This window comes from Leptonotus elevatus, chromosome 21 (assembly GCF_054856555.1).
Source record: "Leptonotus elevatus isolate MCC_2025b chromosome 21, RoL_Lele_1.0, whole genome shotgun sequence".
Taxonomy (NCBI): Eukaryota; Metazoa; Chordata; class Actinopteri; order Syngnathiformes; family Syngnathidae; genus Leptonotus; species Leptonotus elevatus.
In genome coordinates this window covers 4178967-4197260 of record NC_141259.1, presented here as the reverse complement: position 1 = coordinate 4197260, position 18294 = coordinate 4178967, and the positions used below count along the sequence as shown (strand labels likewise).

The window sequence follows — 18294 nt, the reverse complement described above, 5'->3', positions numbered from 1 at the left end:
GTTAGAAGTCTTGCCATGAATATAGTAAATAGCCGGGTTTTATGTTACTTATATGTATCACTGTGGAGTCCATAGTGGCAGTCAAAAAGAAAATGTTACGTGACCTTGTAACAACTGCCCTAATATAAATTTCAAAAGGTAAATTGGTAAAAAAAAAAAAATCATACATAAACCATTGAGGGATTGGCTAATTTACTTTATAGACTTGTGTGCGTGTGCGTTACCTAGCAGGCTAGCCGTTATGCTTTGCTAAATTAAAGACTAAAAAAAAGCCAACCAAATTTTTTGAAAAACTGCAATCCACAAACCCACATGCTGTCATCCGAAAATCTGCTGATGTATAAAGCTTACGTGTCTTATTAAAATTGGACACTTGCAAGTGCTGTTCCACAAGCAACCAGCAGGGGGCTGCAATTAAGCTTTCCGCCAAAAACTCCCACTCAGCACTACTGAAAGTGCTGATCCAGAATGAGGTCATGATGTCTTAAATCCCCACGCTTTCATCAAGCATCACATGGACACAAACTGTAACAGCTATCATAACAGTATCCACTGCGCTGCTTCGTTTTTTTTAAATGTAGCCTTCTCTGAATTAATGAGGGATTTGGGTCATATAGAAGAGGAGGAGGCGGAGGAGCACGCCTGTAGTATGTCATAATCTAAGGTTACACTGGAAGCCAACAGCTGGGTCAGCAACACTCGTGACCTAAATATTATGTCATGCAGTCATTGCTAATACGATTGTCTTGGCCATAACTGGAATATTGTACAGTCATGTACCGCGTAATACAGTACTTTACACAATTCATACCTCTCAAAGCCTTTCCTTGGTGGCAAAGATCGGATGCAGGGTTCGGTTAGTCTCTTTCAAGTGTGAGGAGCCCTTCAGAAACCTCTGTTGTGAATTGGCATTAAGTAAATAAAACTGAGTTGAATTAAATTGAAAAATGTGTACTCTGTGTTACTAGGTGAGATTTTCTGCCAATAGTGGAGGCTACATCCCAAAAAGTATGACTAGGCAAATTATTGAACGCTGAACTGAAATATGGTGTGATATAACAAACAACAGCGTTGAAATGATAGCGAAATTCATTCATTTATTTATTACAATATACAGTAGGCTATTTTCAGCACGGCATGTCAGCCATCTTTGTGGAATATGCTGAGAGAGAACTGCTGCTAGTGTTTAGTGTATTGCACGAGAATAGTACAAATTGATTACTCTTTTTGTTGTGCTTCAAGAGACTTTATATTTGTGATTTTTGTATTTACAGATACTTTCCCCCTCCACAACAGTGGAAAAAAGTAAAACAAAACAAAAAATGCTGGTGTGAAAAATTGAAAGAAAAAAAATCGGAACAATATGCAGGCTTGGCCATTAGGGCTGCTTTTAAAAGCAATAAATATGAAAAATAAGTTAAAGCTAAAAACACTTTCAAGTATAATATCACCTGGGTAATCCATGTGTGACATTGCAAATGACAAGCACTTCTAAAGCTGGCAGCAATTTTGTATTCACTCAAAATTCACTAAATGACACAAATCAACTTAGTCTTGAGTAATGTAATACTGCTGGTAAGTGTAGTCACCCTGAGTCAAGTAATGTCCAACCCATTGATTGTCTGTTTTTGGTTTAGTGTGCATAAAAAAAGGACTACTTCCTCATCCCAACAATGAGGTGTCTATTGGTTAATGCCTCCAACCTCTTCTTCTCAACCTCTTCGGCTTTCCTCCTCTCCTCTTTCAGCTCCTTATATCGCCACTTAGGAATCTGCAGCAGGTGTCTGCCTCCATCTTTGGCGCTGCCCTTCCTCCGGATCTTTTCAGGCTCATAAGTGGGCGTGGGCGCCTTGGACACCCTCACCTTGGGGATGGTGAACCCCGGCCTGACGCTGCTCCTCCTGAGCAACATGTTTAGAGGCAGCAGGCTAGTCCTCCGTAGCTCCGTTCCGTTATACGACAACATTCCCAGGCTGGAGCTCCTGGTTCGAGGCGCCGTGCGCTGCGTCTGAAGGCTGGCCCGCCGGTCGGGTGAGGGCTTGGGCACCAAAGTGACCCGCGAGTTCTGGAACAGCTTGAGGTGGCTGTCAACCCTGTCAGGGTTGATGGCGCTGAGCTCTTTGGTTCGCTGATGGTGGAGGATCTCGGGAACTGCGTAGCGGCGTTTGCCCACACTTGGGGGGCTGTCAGGACACACCTAAAATACAAGTGGGATTGTCACAACCTTCTAGCTAGAGAGCTAAAGCTAACTACCTAAAAAATAGCTTAATACATAAGAGCGGAAATGACATCTATTTGCGTAATGATGTTATGTGCGTCACAGTCCAGATCGGAATATGGAAGCAGGAATAACTCTGTACACTCCAGCGGTGGCAAATCCAAGTTCAGAAAGTAAAAACCCTGCCACAGTTTGGCTTTAGCCCCTGGTGCTAGCTAACTAGCTGCTAATGCTCGTTAGCTAGCACCAGGGGCTAAATTCAAACCGTGGCAGGGTTTTTACATTCTAGACCTTGATTTGCTGCCTCTGGTCCACTCACATATATCAACTGGTTATCCCAAAAAACTTAAATTTGACCTTTCCTCAAATATTGGCTGCATGTAAGCATAGTCAATACAACGTTTCGGGGTTTCATGTGGCGGAATGCATTAGTTTGCGTTGCGACTTAAAGGCACGATGTGTAATAAGTGACCACTAGTTGTCGCTATAGCATAGAATGCAGCTAAAGTGCATGCATTTAGAAGCACGCACACTACGGTGGCTCAGAGAGACCACACTCCACGAGCCTACCAACAATTCTTATTTTGCGTGAGCAAACAAGCATTTTGGCAAGTGATGACTACTTGGTAGCCGGAGTGAAGCCTGGTGAGTGGCGCCGAAAGACCAAGCGAGCCAGATTTAGCTGGAGCAGCTAACAAGAGCGGCTAGCGCAGGGGCCAGCAACCTTTCATGTCAAAAGAGCCACGTTAGGCCAAATAAATAATAACAAATGTGTCTGGAGATGCAAAACATTTGAACATTGTGATGAACGAAACCATGTGTTATTGTTAGTCTAATGTACTGAGGGCCCAAGAGCTCATTAGAGCTGCACCATAACAGAAAAATAGCATCCAATATTTTGAGATTCATTTTCTTCTACCTTTTCGTCTTCCATTTTTGGATTTTGTTGTTGTTGTTGTAATTTTTCATACTTCATTTTTCATAAATTTTTAGACTTTTCTGCCTTCTGTTAAATTTTTGGCAATACTTTTTTGCACATATTATGCCTCTCTTTATTACACATTTTCAGAAATGTTTTCTACCTTTTTTTTCCATTGACATTTTATGGTATTTTTCTGCTTTTCCAATTTTAGGTATTTTTTGAAAAACTTTTTCATCTACATTTTGTCTCTCTTTTTCCAACAACTTAAAAATGTTGACTATTTTTTGAATATTTAATTATTTATTTTTTATTTAATCATTAATTTATTTGAAGAATATTTTATATTAAAAAAATATATATGTAAAAAAAAAAAAAGAATTCTTCAAAATGTTTTTAGAGATCCACAAAGAGCCACAGGAGGAACCAAAGAATGGCTCCAGAGCTGCAGGTTGCAGACCCCTGGGCTAGAGGGAATTAGTCAGAGCCGTAGGCTGGAGTGGCTTAGAAGAGCGGCTAGTGGCAGAAGCTAGTAAAAAAAATAAAAATAAAAAAAGCTAGTAAAAGCTTGCGAGAGCAAAGCAGAAGATGACAAGTGACGGGAGCCCGAATCACAGGGCTCAGCGACGACCACCTTCGGGTCCTAGCTGTGGAACATAGGTGTCAAACTCCGGTCCTGGAGGGCCGCAGTCCTGCAGGTTGTGGATGTTTCCGTTCTCCAACACAGCTGAAATATGATCAGCTCATCAGCAAACTCTGCATAAGCCTGATAACGATCCTGCTGATTGGAATCAGCTGGTGTTGAAGGAGGGAAACCTCCAAAACCTGCAGGACTAAGGCCCTCGAGGACCGGAGTTTGACACCTATGCTGTGGAAGGTACGCGGCGGTTGATCCATTGGGTCCGACACTCAACGCAAGCACCACCACAAGGGCTAACTATGTTCACGAAGTTGGGCATCTGTAGCAGGAAGATGGTGGCGAAACATGTCAGCCTCTTGTATGGTGAGACTCCAGCCATGTAATATAATTACTAATTATTAATTAGTGATTACCTGACCAACAATTATATTTTAAAAAAGTAAGTTGATGCGATAGAACATATTATTTTGCATATTATTTACATAAATAGTGGGTTTTTAAATTGAAAGAATTAGGTCACCACTAGACGGCGCTAAAGATTACACATTGTGGCTTTAAGAATCAATTTCAGACGGCACACGAAGGCTTGCCAAGTATTGTGATGTTACAGTGATAATGTGAGAATACAAAACTAAAAGGTAATTTTATGCCTCATGTTAATTCAAATTGTTGTCATAAACCAGATAAAATGTATCATACTCTCATAGGTTTACCTTTAAACAGGCAGCCACTTATAGTTTACAGTAACGTACATTCTTAAGTTTTCCGGCAACTCACCGTATGACAGGTCACGGCGATAAATGGGCTCCTGATGGCCGTCGTCACAGACACCAGGTGGTCGATGACGCCATCTTCCTCAGGATTGTTGACGTTGGCAATGTTGAAGATGTCGCGCACCGTGTCGGTCAAGCGCTTGAGACAGCCTCGAGGCTCCCGGGCTTTGAACACCATTGAGGCCAGTGGGGGCCATTCTAGACTGATAAAGTAGTTTGGCTGTTATGTCGTTGCTGCCCTTGAATGTCAGACCAAGAGGGGGAACTTTGATTTTTACCTGTATGCATCACAGATTTGATCCGGAGTGGATCGTTCCATCAGTCGGGCCATCACCCAGGCAGTTTCATAGCGGCCAGTGAACAGGGCCCATTCTCTGGCGGTCATTTGGCGGCCACAGTCCCGTGCATTTAGAGTGGCTCCTGAGAGGAACAAGACGAAGGGGGTGTTGCGCTTTGAGGAAATGAGTCAGATCTGTGATTACGTTACACTCGCAGAAATCTCAACATTCAGGGCGTGAACAACTAGGACTTTGACAAAATTAGCCAGTACAATTTATCACCAGCAAGCTCTACAAGAGCCTGAAAACGAGTATTATGTTTAAAGTTGAAAAATTAATATGCACCCGAGCGGGCGGCAGTCTAAAACAGCCCTGATTTCTTGGGCCGCTAATTGAAAATGTGTTGTTTATCCCAACAAATGAGACTTGACTTCTCCTCACCCGCCATCATGAGCGAGCGCACACATTCAACTCGGCCCTGCATGGCAGCTTTCATAAGAGCGGTGAAGCCGTGACAGTTTCTCCTCTCGATGTCCAATCCTGAGTAGTAGTTGAGTAGGTAGTTGGTGATTGTAATGTGACCTAAAGGAAATACCAAAAGAGAACTGATCATAGACCATCTTTGCAAATGATTGAAGACATTTTTAGACATCGTTCTGTGCGACTTACCCGCCTGTGCTGCAGTAATGAGGGCCGTGTTCCCCTCGCTATCCTGCCAGTTAGCGTCCAGATACGGGCATTGAGACAGCGCTACGACAACGTCAACATAACCTTGGTAACAAGCAACCAGCAGCCCTGTCTGAGACGACAAAAAGTGAAGGCGTTAAATGAGAGAAACACAAACATTTGTGCTGACATTCGGATCCTGAAATATGCTAAATACAAGCATAGCAGCGCTAGTAGGCATGGACCTTTGTGAATTAATATGACATGTTTTCACTGTAAGCCGAGACATGTCAAACTCAGCGGAAAAATAAGCAAGAGTCGCCGTCTGATGTTGTACGCCAGAAAAGGAGTTTGTGTTTGTGCGCGTATGCGTGAATGTCGCTCTGTGTGGGAGTGGGAGCGTATGTTTGCTACAGTGATGACCCTGGAAAATTCAGCTGAAAGTAAAAGTCGGGTACTTTTCTGGCAGAGTCACAAGCCAACACAAACAAGGTTGATGACAGGCGAGTTGAAATTTACTTACCAGTAGGTGACTTTCCATAGGGTCACACTTTTAGCTCTGTGTTGGATATACCGTATTTACATAAGCAAAATGCGAGCATTGATGTTGACAGTTTAAGCATTGAAAGCAACTGTATGTAGTTTTGACCTTAAAATGGTGGTACTGTTTTATTGTTGAAATAGTATCTAACTATTGTTGCCATGGAAAGCACTTTCAGTGAGTGCTTGAACAAACTTTTTCTTAGATTTGTTGGGGTGCTCTATGTACTTTATTTATAATATTTATCATCTGATTCTAATCATAAATATACTGATATTAAAATTATTTTGTCTTCAACACTTTATGCTTAAAGGAGAAGTCAAGTGAAAAATGTTCTATGCCGCCCCACTCAACCTGGTTTTCTGATTAATATTGCGTTTTGGGAATATGAACTAAGCAGTAAAAAGCCACACGTTGTTATCCATCTCATAGGTTGGCCATTTTGCCACTTAATTGCTGTCAACTGAGAATGACAAAATGGCTGAAAATGCCTCAGGGCTCAGCTTGCAAATGCCACATGGCCAAACCCAGAAAACAGGTTAACCGTGATTGGTCATTACCTGAGCTCTGCGCAACTGTGATGTCATTTTCAGTCGACGGCAAGTGGCAAACTGGCCGCCCAGAGATGGATAAAGCAGGTGGAGTTTGTGGCTTAATTCATATTCCACAAACACAGTATTAATTGGAATGCTGTGTGTAGATGAGTCAGGACACATAGGCTGCGTTCACACTGGAGCTCAATTCCGATTTTTTCACAAGTATCGGATTTTTTCATGCAGTTTGAACAACAGTTCCGTCCGTTCCGTCTTCAATTCCGCTTATCCGGGGTCGGGTCGCGGGGGCAGCAGCTTTAGCAGGGAAGCCCAGACTTCCCTCTCCCTAGCCACTTCAGCCAGCTCCTCCGATGGGATCCCAAGGCGTTCCCAGGCCAGCCGTGAGACGTAGTCTCTCCAGCGTGTCCTGGGTCGTCCCCGGGGCCTCTTGCCGGTAGGACATGCCCGGAACACCTCCCCAGGGAGGCGCCCAGGAGGCATCCGAACCAGATGCCCCAGCCACCTCAACTGGTTCCTCTCAACGTGGAGGAGTAGCGGCTCGACGCTGAGTCCCTCCCGAATGACCGAGCTTCTCACCCTATCTCTAAGGGAGAGCCCGGCTACCCTGCGGAGGAAACTCATTTCGGCCGCTTGTATCAGGGATCTCGTCCTTTCGGTCACGACCCACAGCTCGTGACCATAGGTGAGGACAGGAACGTAGATCGACCGGTAAATCGAGAGCTTTGCCTTTCGGCTCAGCTCCTTCTTCACCACAACGGACCGATACAGCGTCCGCATCACTGCAGACGCTGCACCGATCCGTCTGTCGATCTCCCGCTCTAACCTACCCTCACTCGTGAACAAGACCCCAAGATACTTGAACTCCTCCACTTGGGGCAGGACCTCATCCCCAACCCGCAGAGAGCACTCCACCCTTTTCCGACTGAGGACCATGGTCTCGGATTTGGAGGTGCTGATCCTCATCCCAACCGCTTCACACTCGGCTGCAAACCGCTCCAGCGAGAGCTGGAGATCACGGCTTGAAGAAGCCAGCAGCACCACATCATCTGCAAAAAGCAGAGATGCAATGTTGAGGCCACCAAACCGGACCCCCTCGACACTCCGGCTGCACTTAGAAATTCTGTCCATAAAAATTACGAACAGAATCGGTGACAAAGGGCAACCTTGGCGGAGTCCGACCCTCACAGGAAACGAATTTGACTTACTGCCGGCAATGCGGACCAAACTCTGACATCGGTCGTACAGGGACCGAATAGCCCGTATCAGGGGGCCCGGTACCCCATACTCCCGAAGCACCCCCCACAGGACTCCCCGAGGGACACGGTCAAACGCCTTCTCCAAGTCCACAAAACACATGTGGACTGGTTGGGCGAACTCCCACGCACCCTCAAGGATCCTGCTGAGGGTGTAGAGCTGGTCCACTGTTCCACGGCCGGGACGAAAACCACACTGATCCTCCTGAATCCGAGATTCAACTTCCCGACGGATCCTCCTCTGCAGCACCCCTGAATAGACCTTACCTGGGAGGCTGAGGAGTGTGATCCCTCTAAAGTTGGAACACATCCTCCGGTCCCCCTTCTTAAAAAGAGGAACCACCACCCCGGTCTGCCAATCCAGAGGCACTGTCCCTGATGTCCACGCGATGTTGTAGAGACGTGTCAACCACGACAGCCCCACTACATCCAGAGCCTTTAGGAACTCCGGGCGAACCTCATCCACCCCCGAGGCCCTGCCACCGAGAAGCTTTCCAACCACTTCAGTGACTTCGACCCCAGAGATAGGGGGGCCCACCTCAGAGTCCCCAGACCCTGCTTCCTCAAAGGAAGGCGTGTTGGTGGAATTGAGGAGGTCTTCGAAGTATTCTCCCCACCGATTCACGACGTCCCGAGTCGAGGTCAACAGCACCCCATCTCCACTATACACAGTGTTAATGGCGCACTGCTTTCCCCTCCTGAGACGCCGGATGGTGGACCAGAATTTCCTCGAGGCCGTCCGGAAGTCGTTCTCCATGGCCTCACCGAACTCCTCCCATGTCCGAGTTTTTGCCTCAGCGACCACCGAAGCCGCATTCCGCTTGGCCAGCCGGTACCTGTCAGCAGCCTCCGGAGTCCCACAGGCCAAAAGGGCCCAATAGGACTCCTTCTTCAGCTTGACGGCATCCCTTACCGCTGGTGTCCACCAGCGGGTTCGAGGATTGCCGCCCCGACAGGCACCAACCACCTTACGGCCACAGCTCCGATCGGCCGCTTCAACAATGGAAGCACGGAACATGGTCCATTCGGACTCAACGTCCCCCGCCTCCCCCGGGACAACGGAGAAGCTCTGCCGGAGGTGGGCGTTGAAACTCTTTCTGACAGGGGATTCTGCCAGACGTTCCCAGCAGACCCTCACAATACGTTTGGGCCTGCCTGGTCGGACCAGCATCTTACCCCGCCATCGGAGCCAACACACCACCAGATGGTGATCAGTTTACAGCTCCGCCCCTCTCTTAACCCGAGTGTCCAACACATACGGCCGCAAATCCGATGACACGACTACAAAGTCGATCATCGAACTGCGGCCTAGGGTGTCCCGGTGCCAAGTGCACATGTGGACACCCTTGTGCTTGAACATGGTGTTCGTTATGATCAGTCCGTGACGAGCACAGAAGTCCAACAACAAAACACCGCTCGGGTTTCGATCGGGGGGGCCGTTCCTCCCAATCCGTAGGCGGAGGGAGGCTACCCTCTCGTTCACCGGGGTAAACCCCAACGCACAGGCGCCCAGCCGGGGGGCAATGAGTATGCCCACACCTGCTCTGCGCCTCTCACCGTGGGCAACTCCAGAGTGGAAGAGGGTCCAGCCCCTCTCGAGAGGATTGGTACCAGAACCCAAGCCGTGTGTGGAGGTGAGTCCGACTATATCTAGTCGGAACTTCTCAGCCTCGCACATCAGCTCGGGCTCCTTCCCTGTCAGAGAGGTGACATTCCATGTCCCCAGAACTAGCTTCAGTAGCCGAGGGTCGGACCGCCAAGGCCCCCGCCTTTGGCTGCCACCCAGCTCACTGCGCTGAACAACAGTACAATTCCGATTTTTTCACACCCGACCTGGACCGCTTTCGTATGTGGGTGTAAATCGGATATGCATGCGATGCGTCTGCACTGTGAACGCTCATCCGCACGCATCCAATTCATACATCATCAAAAGCCTGATATGCGCTCTGCGCGGGCGGGAGAGAGTGCTTGGAAGGGAGACTACTGACGTGTGTGAATATACACAAAGCTGTTTTGAGTAACAGTGTTACATTTTTATTTATCTTTAATTTAATCACACTTGAAACATGAAGCATAAAGTTGACATGTGTGGCGATCGTAGAAATTCAGCCCTGCAGACGGTTCATCACAAACGGCGATGACGCGTTGTCATCTTCGGTGGACTTCTCAATGAAATGAGGTGGTCAAGTAGTGTCCCCTCATTTCCCCCAAATATTTCTATTACCTTTTCCAGCCTCGCTAGTCTGGCGACATCAGATGAATAAAAATAAGTCAGACGGATTTCTGTTGCTTTATGTAAACAGCACGTTCAAAACTGACGCACGAGGAAGCCGAGGACAGCAGCCAACCAGGAACGAGCGTGAAAACAGTCCACCAACCAGGAGCGCGGGCGTTCGCACAGCTGAATTTGCATAATGCATGCAGACAAGACACATGAATCGAACTCCTAACACGTCCGCGAAATGAGCCCACCAGTCCACCAATCTGTAGCGTGCGTTGTCAAAATAATATCATATAAATATTCATTTGAATATGTAAATATTTATATGAATATGTAATATATGAATACACAATAAAATGCCATTGTCTATATGTATGGTGATTTATAAGTAGGTAACACTCTACAACTGTAGGGGTAGACCTGGAGAAACAACCTGAATTATCTCCTAAAAAAATACATGAAATTCTATACTCTATATTATCTGAAATTGGATGAAATCAAATCACCACCACCAGAGTTTTTGGTATTTTCCTTAGCGCGGGCCACTTAAGACAGAATTTATAGCCTGTGCGTAATGGACATGATGTAAAACAAACACAACTATTAAAACAAGGCAGGCTGTCAGCCGAGTGCATGTAATCACATTAGCGTCGTCAGGCCTGGGAGCCTCGAGGAGACAAAGGGGGAATGTTTGTTGGGAATAATTGCTGGATTGTCTGGAAAAAAAAGTTCACTTTAACTGCGTGGCTCTGGTCCAGGACGCAGATCTGTTTGCTTGTGCACATGCATGTAGACCTGTCTCATAGACACAAATGCACGTGCTGTTCTACAAACCGATTTCTTACTCAAACACATCCACCCACAGAAAGTGATTTTAAAGGCAGTCTTAATGCAAACGCTAGGCCTCAAACAAACAGTGAAGATTATGCTTTTTTTTTTCATGTAGGCCAAATAAAAAGGAAGGCGAAGACTTTCATTATTTGATGCCGATGGACATTCTGTACGTCCTCCCTGACTTTTAATCTCCTGTGTTCCAATTCGCTAGATTCCCGCTGACCTTGTTTAACCTCGCTATGCTCAAATCATACCCTAAAAGTTAATGCAATTCTAACTTGCTTTCATATTTACCTTATGCCAAATGTTAATGTCTGACGTTCTGGTTGTTAGCACGTCTTCCTCAAAGTTCTGAGTTTTGGGGTTCATATCACAAGTTAACGTCCTGTGTGGAGCTGCAGGTACTCTGGCTTCCTTCCAAAAACATGAGCCACTGAGAACTAGAATGGGACAACTTAATTTATGATATTTTGTAAGAGAGTGATTTACTGTATAGTTTTATGGCTGCAATAAAACCTGAGGAATTTATATCTTGGTGATTTATATGGCAATTATTACTTCTGGATATTATTTATTTTTACGGAAATTGTGGTTTTCCTCAAATTCTGCTATTAAAAATATCAGTAAAATCTACCAATTACAGATGATAAATGGCTTTCACTTGCACTGGCACCAAAGGTAAATCACTACTTAGTTGCTGAGTCTTTTATCAATCTTTAAACCTCACTTTTTGGGATGTAAAATTGAAAGTTTTCAACATACCGAAATTTACCAAAATTGGAAGGCTTATCTAACTGCCCAAAACTTACAGAAAAATATTTTAGAGTCATACCATAAGCCGAACATAAAGTCCACCATTTTTATATGATTTTGAAATTTGGCACTATTTTGACCCTTTATAGAGGTCATATTTTAATGATCTCCTCCCATTCTGCTGCCAAACGCGAGTTTGAGTACAGTACAGTGAAACCTCGGAGTTCGAACGTCTCGGAACTCGTACAAATCGGACTTCAACCAAAAAATCGAGACGATGCACTGCTCATTTCCAGTCAGATCGTGAATACTACTGGAGGTGCCCTATACTCGCGAGTGCATTTTGATTTTTCCATGACAATTTTCTTCGCCATGGGCTCAAAGAAAGACAACAGTGCCAGTGGAAGCAAAGAAAAACATACAGTGGAATTAGGAAGGAGATTATCGCGCTGTTGTAACTACCGTGACTACTTCTGTAAATACTGGCACAAGGACCCCCCTTAGCTGTTCAACAACGTGCCTGACGTTAAACAACGCACGCAAGGACCGCTTAGTAGTCTAACAATATGCCCAATGTAAAATACACAAACTCAGCACCTAATTAAAGCTAGCATGAACATAGCATTTATCATCTACTGATTCCATCACACCACAATAGGTAAGGTAAGGTATTTTTTTATTGTTTAAATACTGCACTGTACTGTAAATGTAAAAAAGATAAATAGGGATTTTCTGTTTTTGGAGCTTGGGAACGGATTAATTGCATTTACATTATTTCCTATGGGAAAAAATGTTTCGGAGGTTGACTACTTCGGACTTTGAACACTTCACAGGAACAAATTATGTTCAAACTCCGAGATACCACTGTACTTGCTTTTCTTTTGCTTCTCCACGCAGCTATCGATCGTTAAATATAAGCCACTGAAATATAAGCATGTTGTTTGTGTCTTTAAATGAAAAGACGGGCCGTAGTAATCGCGCGTAGTGTGACGTCATTGAGTGCGTGCTCCCGCGGCAGGGGATGCGATTTTTTTCAGGGGTAAGTACATTGGCACAACACCTGTTGCGCAATGGCCGCTCTCGGCCCCGGGCTCAACTTGCCTTTACCTCCGCGTACGTGAAATAATTAATTTAATTTCACTCAATATAGGCTCCAGGAGAGGAACGCAAATTTACATATGGGGACAAACCAGCAATCCTGACTACACACTCGGCTCTCTCGCATGCCCTCCAGGCACTCTCGGCCTTTGCCTTTAGCTCCGCATACGTCCAAGAAATGTATTTAATTTCACTCAACATGGGCAAAAGAGAGAAACACAAAATGTATGCTTTACAAATCTTTATTTTAAATATGACATATATATATATTAATTTAGAAAATACTAACCTGTAAACTTGTACATGTACACTGTAAGATTTGTATGAAAATGTATTTATTTATCTGAAAATGCAGGCTTATAACTGAGCCACTGCATTTAACAAACAGGTTGCAGTCTGTTTCATGTTTGAACAGCACTGAAATAAAATATTAAGGCTTAATGTTCCATTAATATAACATTCTTCCATGCTTAATGTGTGAATCCTAACCCTAAGTAAGACATTTTGTTGAATATTCCCCTAAAAAATTGATGTTTAAAAATCGATTCGGCCGCATATCGAATCGATTCGAGAATTGCGTGCTGTAATATTGCGATATATTGCTGAATCAATTTTTTCAAACACTAATATATATAAAGAACAAGTAAATGATATAACAGTACAGAGACTAGACTAGAGGCCATTTTCAGTCAATGATGAACGTGTTAACACTCCTGTCTGGAGCGTTATCAAATCACATGTACATGACTTTGATTTTTCCAATCATTCACATTAGCTCGGCTACTACTTGCAATAATATTGCTTGCTCTAATAGCGTGTTGTCCTGCGCCACACAATCCAACAACATTCTGTATAAGTCCTTCCTTGTCTCCTCTCTTGAGCTCACCCTGTTTGGAAAACGTGGTCGAGAGGAGGCGAGCAAGGGGGCTAACGAGAACAGTGGCCTCATTTAAACTTAATGGATTCTGTATGTGTGTGTTTTTCCCAGAAGGGGTTAAAAGGACACTATGTTCCTATATACAGCAGTATGTTGGTTTTTAAAAATGATGGCTAGTGGAGTTTATATATATATATATATATATATATATATATATATATATATATATATATATATTCAGCTTCATTGTTTAAGATGTGTGGGGACCCTTTTCCATTCACCTCTCGACTGCCCCCACAATGCCAGTCGGTCACGCCTACCTCATTAGCCACTCTGCTCACCTTGGCACGCAGGTGCTTCAAATCAACATTTTGCTCTCATACAAGACTCTCAATAAGAGAATTAAAATCACAAACATGTCTAACTGCAGAATTATGCCTACAGTGACATATACTGTACCTAAAGTATTGGCTTTATGGTTCATTTTGAGTAAAGGTCATGTGTGGTATAAGAACACTTCAACTTTCTATTTTATTTTTTTTATTTTTTGTACAATTTCAGTGGTGATGATGTAATTGCCTCTTTGTGTTACATAATGTATTGATTGTTACATGTTATATTTGGATGCACAAATCAGTGTCATGGTATTCACTCATGCACGCGTGTGCGCACACACACACACACACACACTGATGAGCTTTACAGATGTTTTGTAACCTACATTGTGTGCGTGTGCACATACTGAGGTCAATGCATGTTAATGCCACGTTCACAAATTCATATCCTGCTTTTCCTATACTGTATGTACAGTACTGTATATATCTGTACTGTATTTATACACAGGCACACACATTGACATACACAAACATCATTACAGTATACACAATCATGCAATCCAAGGACCTATGACAGGAATGTCATTGTGTGTTTTGCCATTTTTCAATAAAGAAGTATATACATAAAGTATATACATAAAATACTGTACTGACACATGGTATGTCATTTATACTTCCTGTGAACATGCAACATTGAATTTAATCATTTTCTGAGTCACATCTGATTTTGTTTGTGTTTTTTTGAAAGCCAACAATATTCATTGAATACACTATCCAAGTAAGCTTATTACTTTATTTTTGTTTTAATTTCCATTGTTCGGATTTTATGATAGCAACCGACAGATCTATACGTTATTCTTTTGTGTGTGTGTGGAAGGGGGGGGGGGGGGGGGGGTGAAAACGAATTTTGTTCAACTTTGGATTGTCTGTTGCCATTTTGATTAGGCAAGACTGAGCCAGTGGGGTAGAATAAAGTAGCCTATTACATGGAGGTCAGACTGTATGTATCCTTCCCGCGAAGCCTTAAAATAGTCCTGTAAGCCTCTTCACAAAGCCCAGGCTTAATTATTTCTCTCCAGAATCTGATATGCCTTAAGTGAACACCGTGCTAATAAAAGTACAAATGACAGTTATTGTGTCATGTTGTGTCTGTTCTTATTGTATCTATATTATATCTAATCAACCAAGTGTTAAAAAAATAATACTTTTTTAACTGTTGTTTAAAAGTGTTTATTTTATGAATACTGTATTTTTATTTTATGTTTGTATTTATAATAAATCAACTACCCAGTTATTTAATGACATTTAATGGCTAAATGAATGCAGCATATATTACAGGACTCTTGACAATGTAGTTGCTTGGTGGACCGGATTACAGCATAAAGTGAAGCCGTGTGTGGCCCCTGGGCCATACTTTGATGACCCATGCCCTACCCTCACTCTAATGTAACTCTATAACAGGCTCTGTTCTTTAATTGAAGATTTACATGATTAAGAGTTTTGCAATATTTGTTGCATTAATTTATTTCATACCCTTACTCTTGCAATGCATTTGACTGTAGTTGTACGCCATTTCATGTAGTACTTTACAAAAACAAGCGTAAATACTGGAGGCGGCTATCATGTTGTGTTTGTGACTGACGTACGTACCCTGTTGTTCCGGTCCGTCTGCTTGACCTCGTCCTCCGCGACCCCATGCCGTATCATGATCCGGACTACAGCGGCGTTATTGGTGCAGCACGCCCGAAAGAACGAAAGGGGCTCTGGACTCTGCGGTGACGGGGAGCGCTCGGAGTCCGCGAACGCATCATCGGGAGGGTAGAAGGAGTCGTCGGACGCGATGCTCCTGGTGTCGGCCAAGTCCTCGAAGTCAACTTCTTCGAAATCCTCCTCCTCGCTCTCGTCGTTATCCTCACTCGAGTCAAGGTAGTCTTCCTCCTCAACTATGGTCGGGTGGACCGCTTTCAGCTGCTGGAGCTGCTTGACCCGGAGCGACGCTGCGACTCCTCCATCCCTGTCGTCCGTGATCAGCACCATCGAACCCCGAGCGAGCGTTGCCGGGAATCAAACTTTCTCGACCCAAAAGGTCACTTTACGTTGAGTTCGTCATGCATTCTTTTGGTGACGTGCTGGGACGTCGTTTGGATGAGTTCGTTGCGTGTCCATTGGCGTACTGTGCGTGAACGCAACACTTTGTGAGTCTATTACATCCAGAGCGGTTCCAAGTTCGAGCGTGGAGAAGAGCACAATTAAAAACATGCACCCAAATATGACATGTAGGGCGGAGAGAGACACACACACAAACCTAATGTGCAGTCTCTAATCCGATTAGATGGCCCCGGGACAACCCTCTCTCCCACTCAACACCCCCCTCCCCCTTCACTTTATTTCTCCCCCATTAAAGTGCAGGCAATCTTCGGTTTACGATGGTATTCCGATATTACGTCAGTAACGTAACATCAAAGTACAGCATTTTCTTGTTTATGATTTGATCTTATGTAATAATCACGTGTTCATAATAAATCTGGTATAGACTTTGAAAAAAATAGCTAAAAATAGAGGGGGAATCCCCATATCATTACCTTAAAATTCAATTTTCTCCATTCCTGAGTATGTCAGTTGACTGCGACCACCTGTAGTGGAAAAAGCAAGTGCATAACAGTCCCAGTGTGAGCCTATTAATATTCTACCTTGTTCTATGCCCCCGCTGAGAGCTGGGATTGATCTCCTGTGGCTGGCCCATCATCGCTATAGTATCAGCAGGTGTGCCACTGTGTGGGTGACATTCACTGTTAATGTCCATATTTACATGCAGTATATCTCTTCATTATGTTTGATAGGAAAATCCAAAAGTTGTTGAGATGTTTGTCTACATGTGTATGTGGAAACCCATCATAATTGCTTAATCAACTGTCCAGTTGGTGTGCATTAGGTAGCTTGTAAGTGGTTGTAAAAAAAAAAGTCTACACACTCCTGTTCTAATGCCATTTTTAAAATAATCGATAGTTGCAGTCATAATTTTTTTTTCACACTTGATAGGCAATAAAGATTTTAAAAAAACAAGCTTGTTAATATTTTTTATTTTTATATACTTTTAGTTTCCAGAAAATGTGAGTCACATACAATTTAATTTTACAATGTAAAAACAAAAATAGTTAAAAATAAATAAATACTGCCACTTCCCTAAAGTTCCAAAGTGACATAAAACACTGCCTGGTTTACGAAAAGAAAAAAAAGTGCATGGAAGAAAACATGTTTTCATACACATGCTGGGACCTGCATAAGTAGCAATTAACACAATTTTAGCCACACCATCAATTTCACAGTCCATTTTTTGTTCTCATGTACAATCAAAGCAAACCAAAGTCACTTGGTCGATGATTCAGAGGGCCACAGAGGGCTGTAAAATGTGATGGCTGTCTCGCGTGGCTCTTCTTTGTGGACAAACAAAACTGTACTTTCTGGCCCATTTACGAACTAACCATAAATGGGAAGTTGTAGTTTAATTATGGGGGCCTAACAACAGGCTCTTTTGGGACAAGAGCCTCAAAGTCACACAAGCAGTTGTATTTGCATAAACAATTTATGATCATATATGGACACAAGTACAATAAGTAACATCTTTGGGTAGTTGATTCACATTGTCAAGTCTAATGGATAATTTATTTATAATCCAAAGTTGTGCTTCAGTGTTTTTGGAGTACCATGTTGATATTTTGTGTTTAAAAGGCCCCTAGGAGTTCAATTAAAACAAAATGTAGAGTTCAAACAATCAACATCATGCAGACATGGATACTTTTCTTCTATTTGTTGAGTTGCTCGTGATGCCATCACAGAAGTGTGCCAGTAACGGCAAAGAGAGAAAATGTCATGATAAACAGAAATAGATGGAATTGCGACACACGAAATGGTCTGGCTGCTTAGTACAATATAATCAATACAATGAATTGATCTTCAAATCAATTGGAATAGCATATTGCTAAATGGTTAATTGCTTTGACTTTACTCTTTTATGACAGCCAGAATGCTAAAATTCTTCTAAAAAATTGTGTGTCGATTAAAGTTTATTTTAACTCATTCACTACCATTGACGGCTATAGACGTAAAAAAATCATTTGAACTTTTTCTATTTAACTTTTTTTTTTCACTTTTATTAACAAGAGTATGAAAACCTAGAAGAAGATTATTGTGCATTTAGAACAGATATACATTTTTTGATTTATCACGAGTTAACTATTGAAGTCATGCGATTAATTACAATTACAAATTTTAATCGCCTGACGCCCCTAATTTTTAATAATCTTTTCTTAAAATATATATATATATTTTTTTTT

General features: G+C 43.2%; 1 protein-coding gene across 1 annotated transcript; it reads right to left on the bottom strand.

Moving 5' to 3' along the window:
• Nucleotides 1–1077: 1077 nt before the first annotated feature.
• ankrd33ba (ankyrin repeat domain 33ba) lies at nucleotides 1078–16275 on the bottom strand. The gene is made up of 6 exons (XM_086065369.1): nucleotides 15611–16275; nucleotides 5498–5627; nucleotides 5270–5410; nucleotides 4829–4970; nucleotides 4555–4753; nucleotides 1078–2197 (listed from the first exon to the last, which is right to left on the bottom strand). The coding sequence occupies exons 1-6, from the start codon at nucleotides 15995–15997 to the stop codon at nucleotides 1655–1657; spliced, it is 1542 nt and encodes a 513-aa protein (XP_085921495.1). The 5' UTR covers nucleotides 15998–16275; the 3' UTR covers nucleotides 1078–1654.
• Nucleotides 16276–18294: the final 2019 nt, after the last annotated feature.

Coding starts and splice junctions, on each gene's coding strand:
- ankrd33ba (XM_086065369.1), bottom strand. CDS start 15,997: ATGGTGCTGATCACGGACGACAGGGATGGAGGAGTCGCAGCGTCGCTC. Junction 5,411..5,497: donor CATTACTGCAGCACAGGCGG/GTAAGTCGCACA, acceptor TATTTCCTTTAG/GTCACATTACAATCACCAAC. Junction 4,754..4,828: donor CAAATCTGTGATGCATACAG/GTAAAAATCAAA, acceptor CTACTTTATCAG/TCTAGAATGGCCCCCACTGG.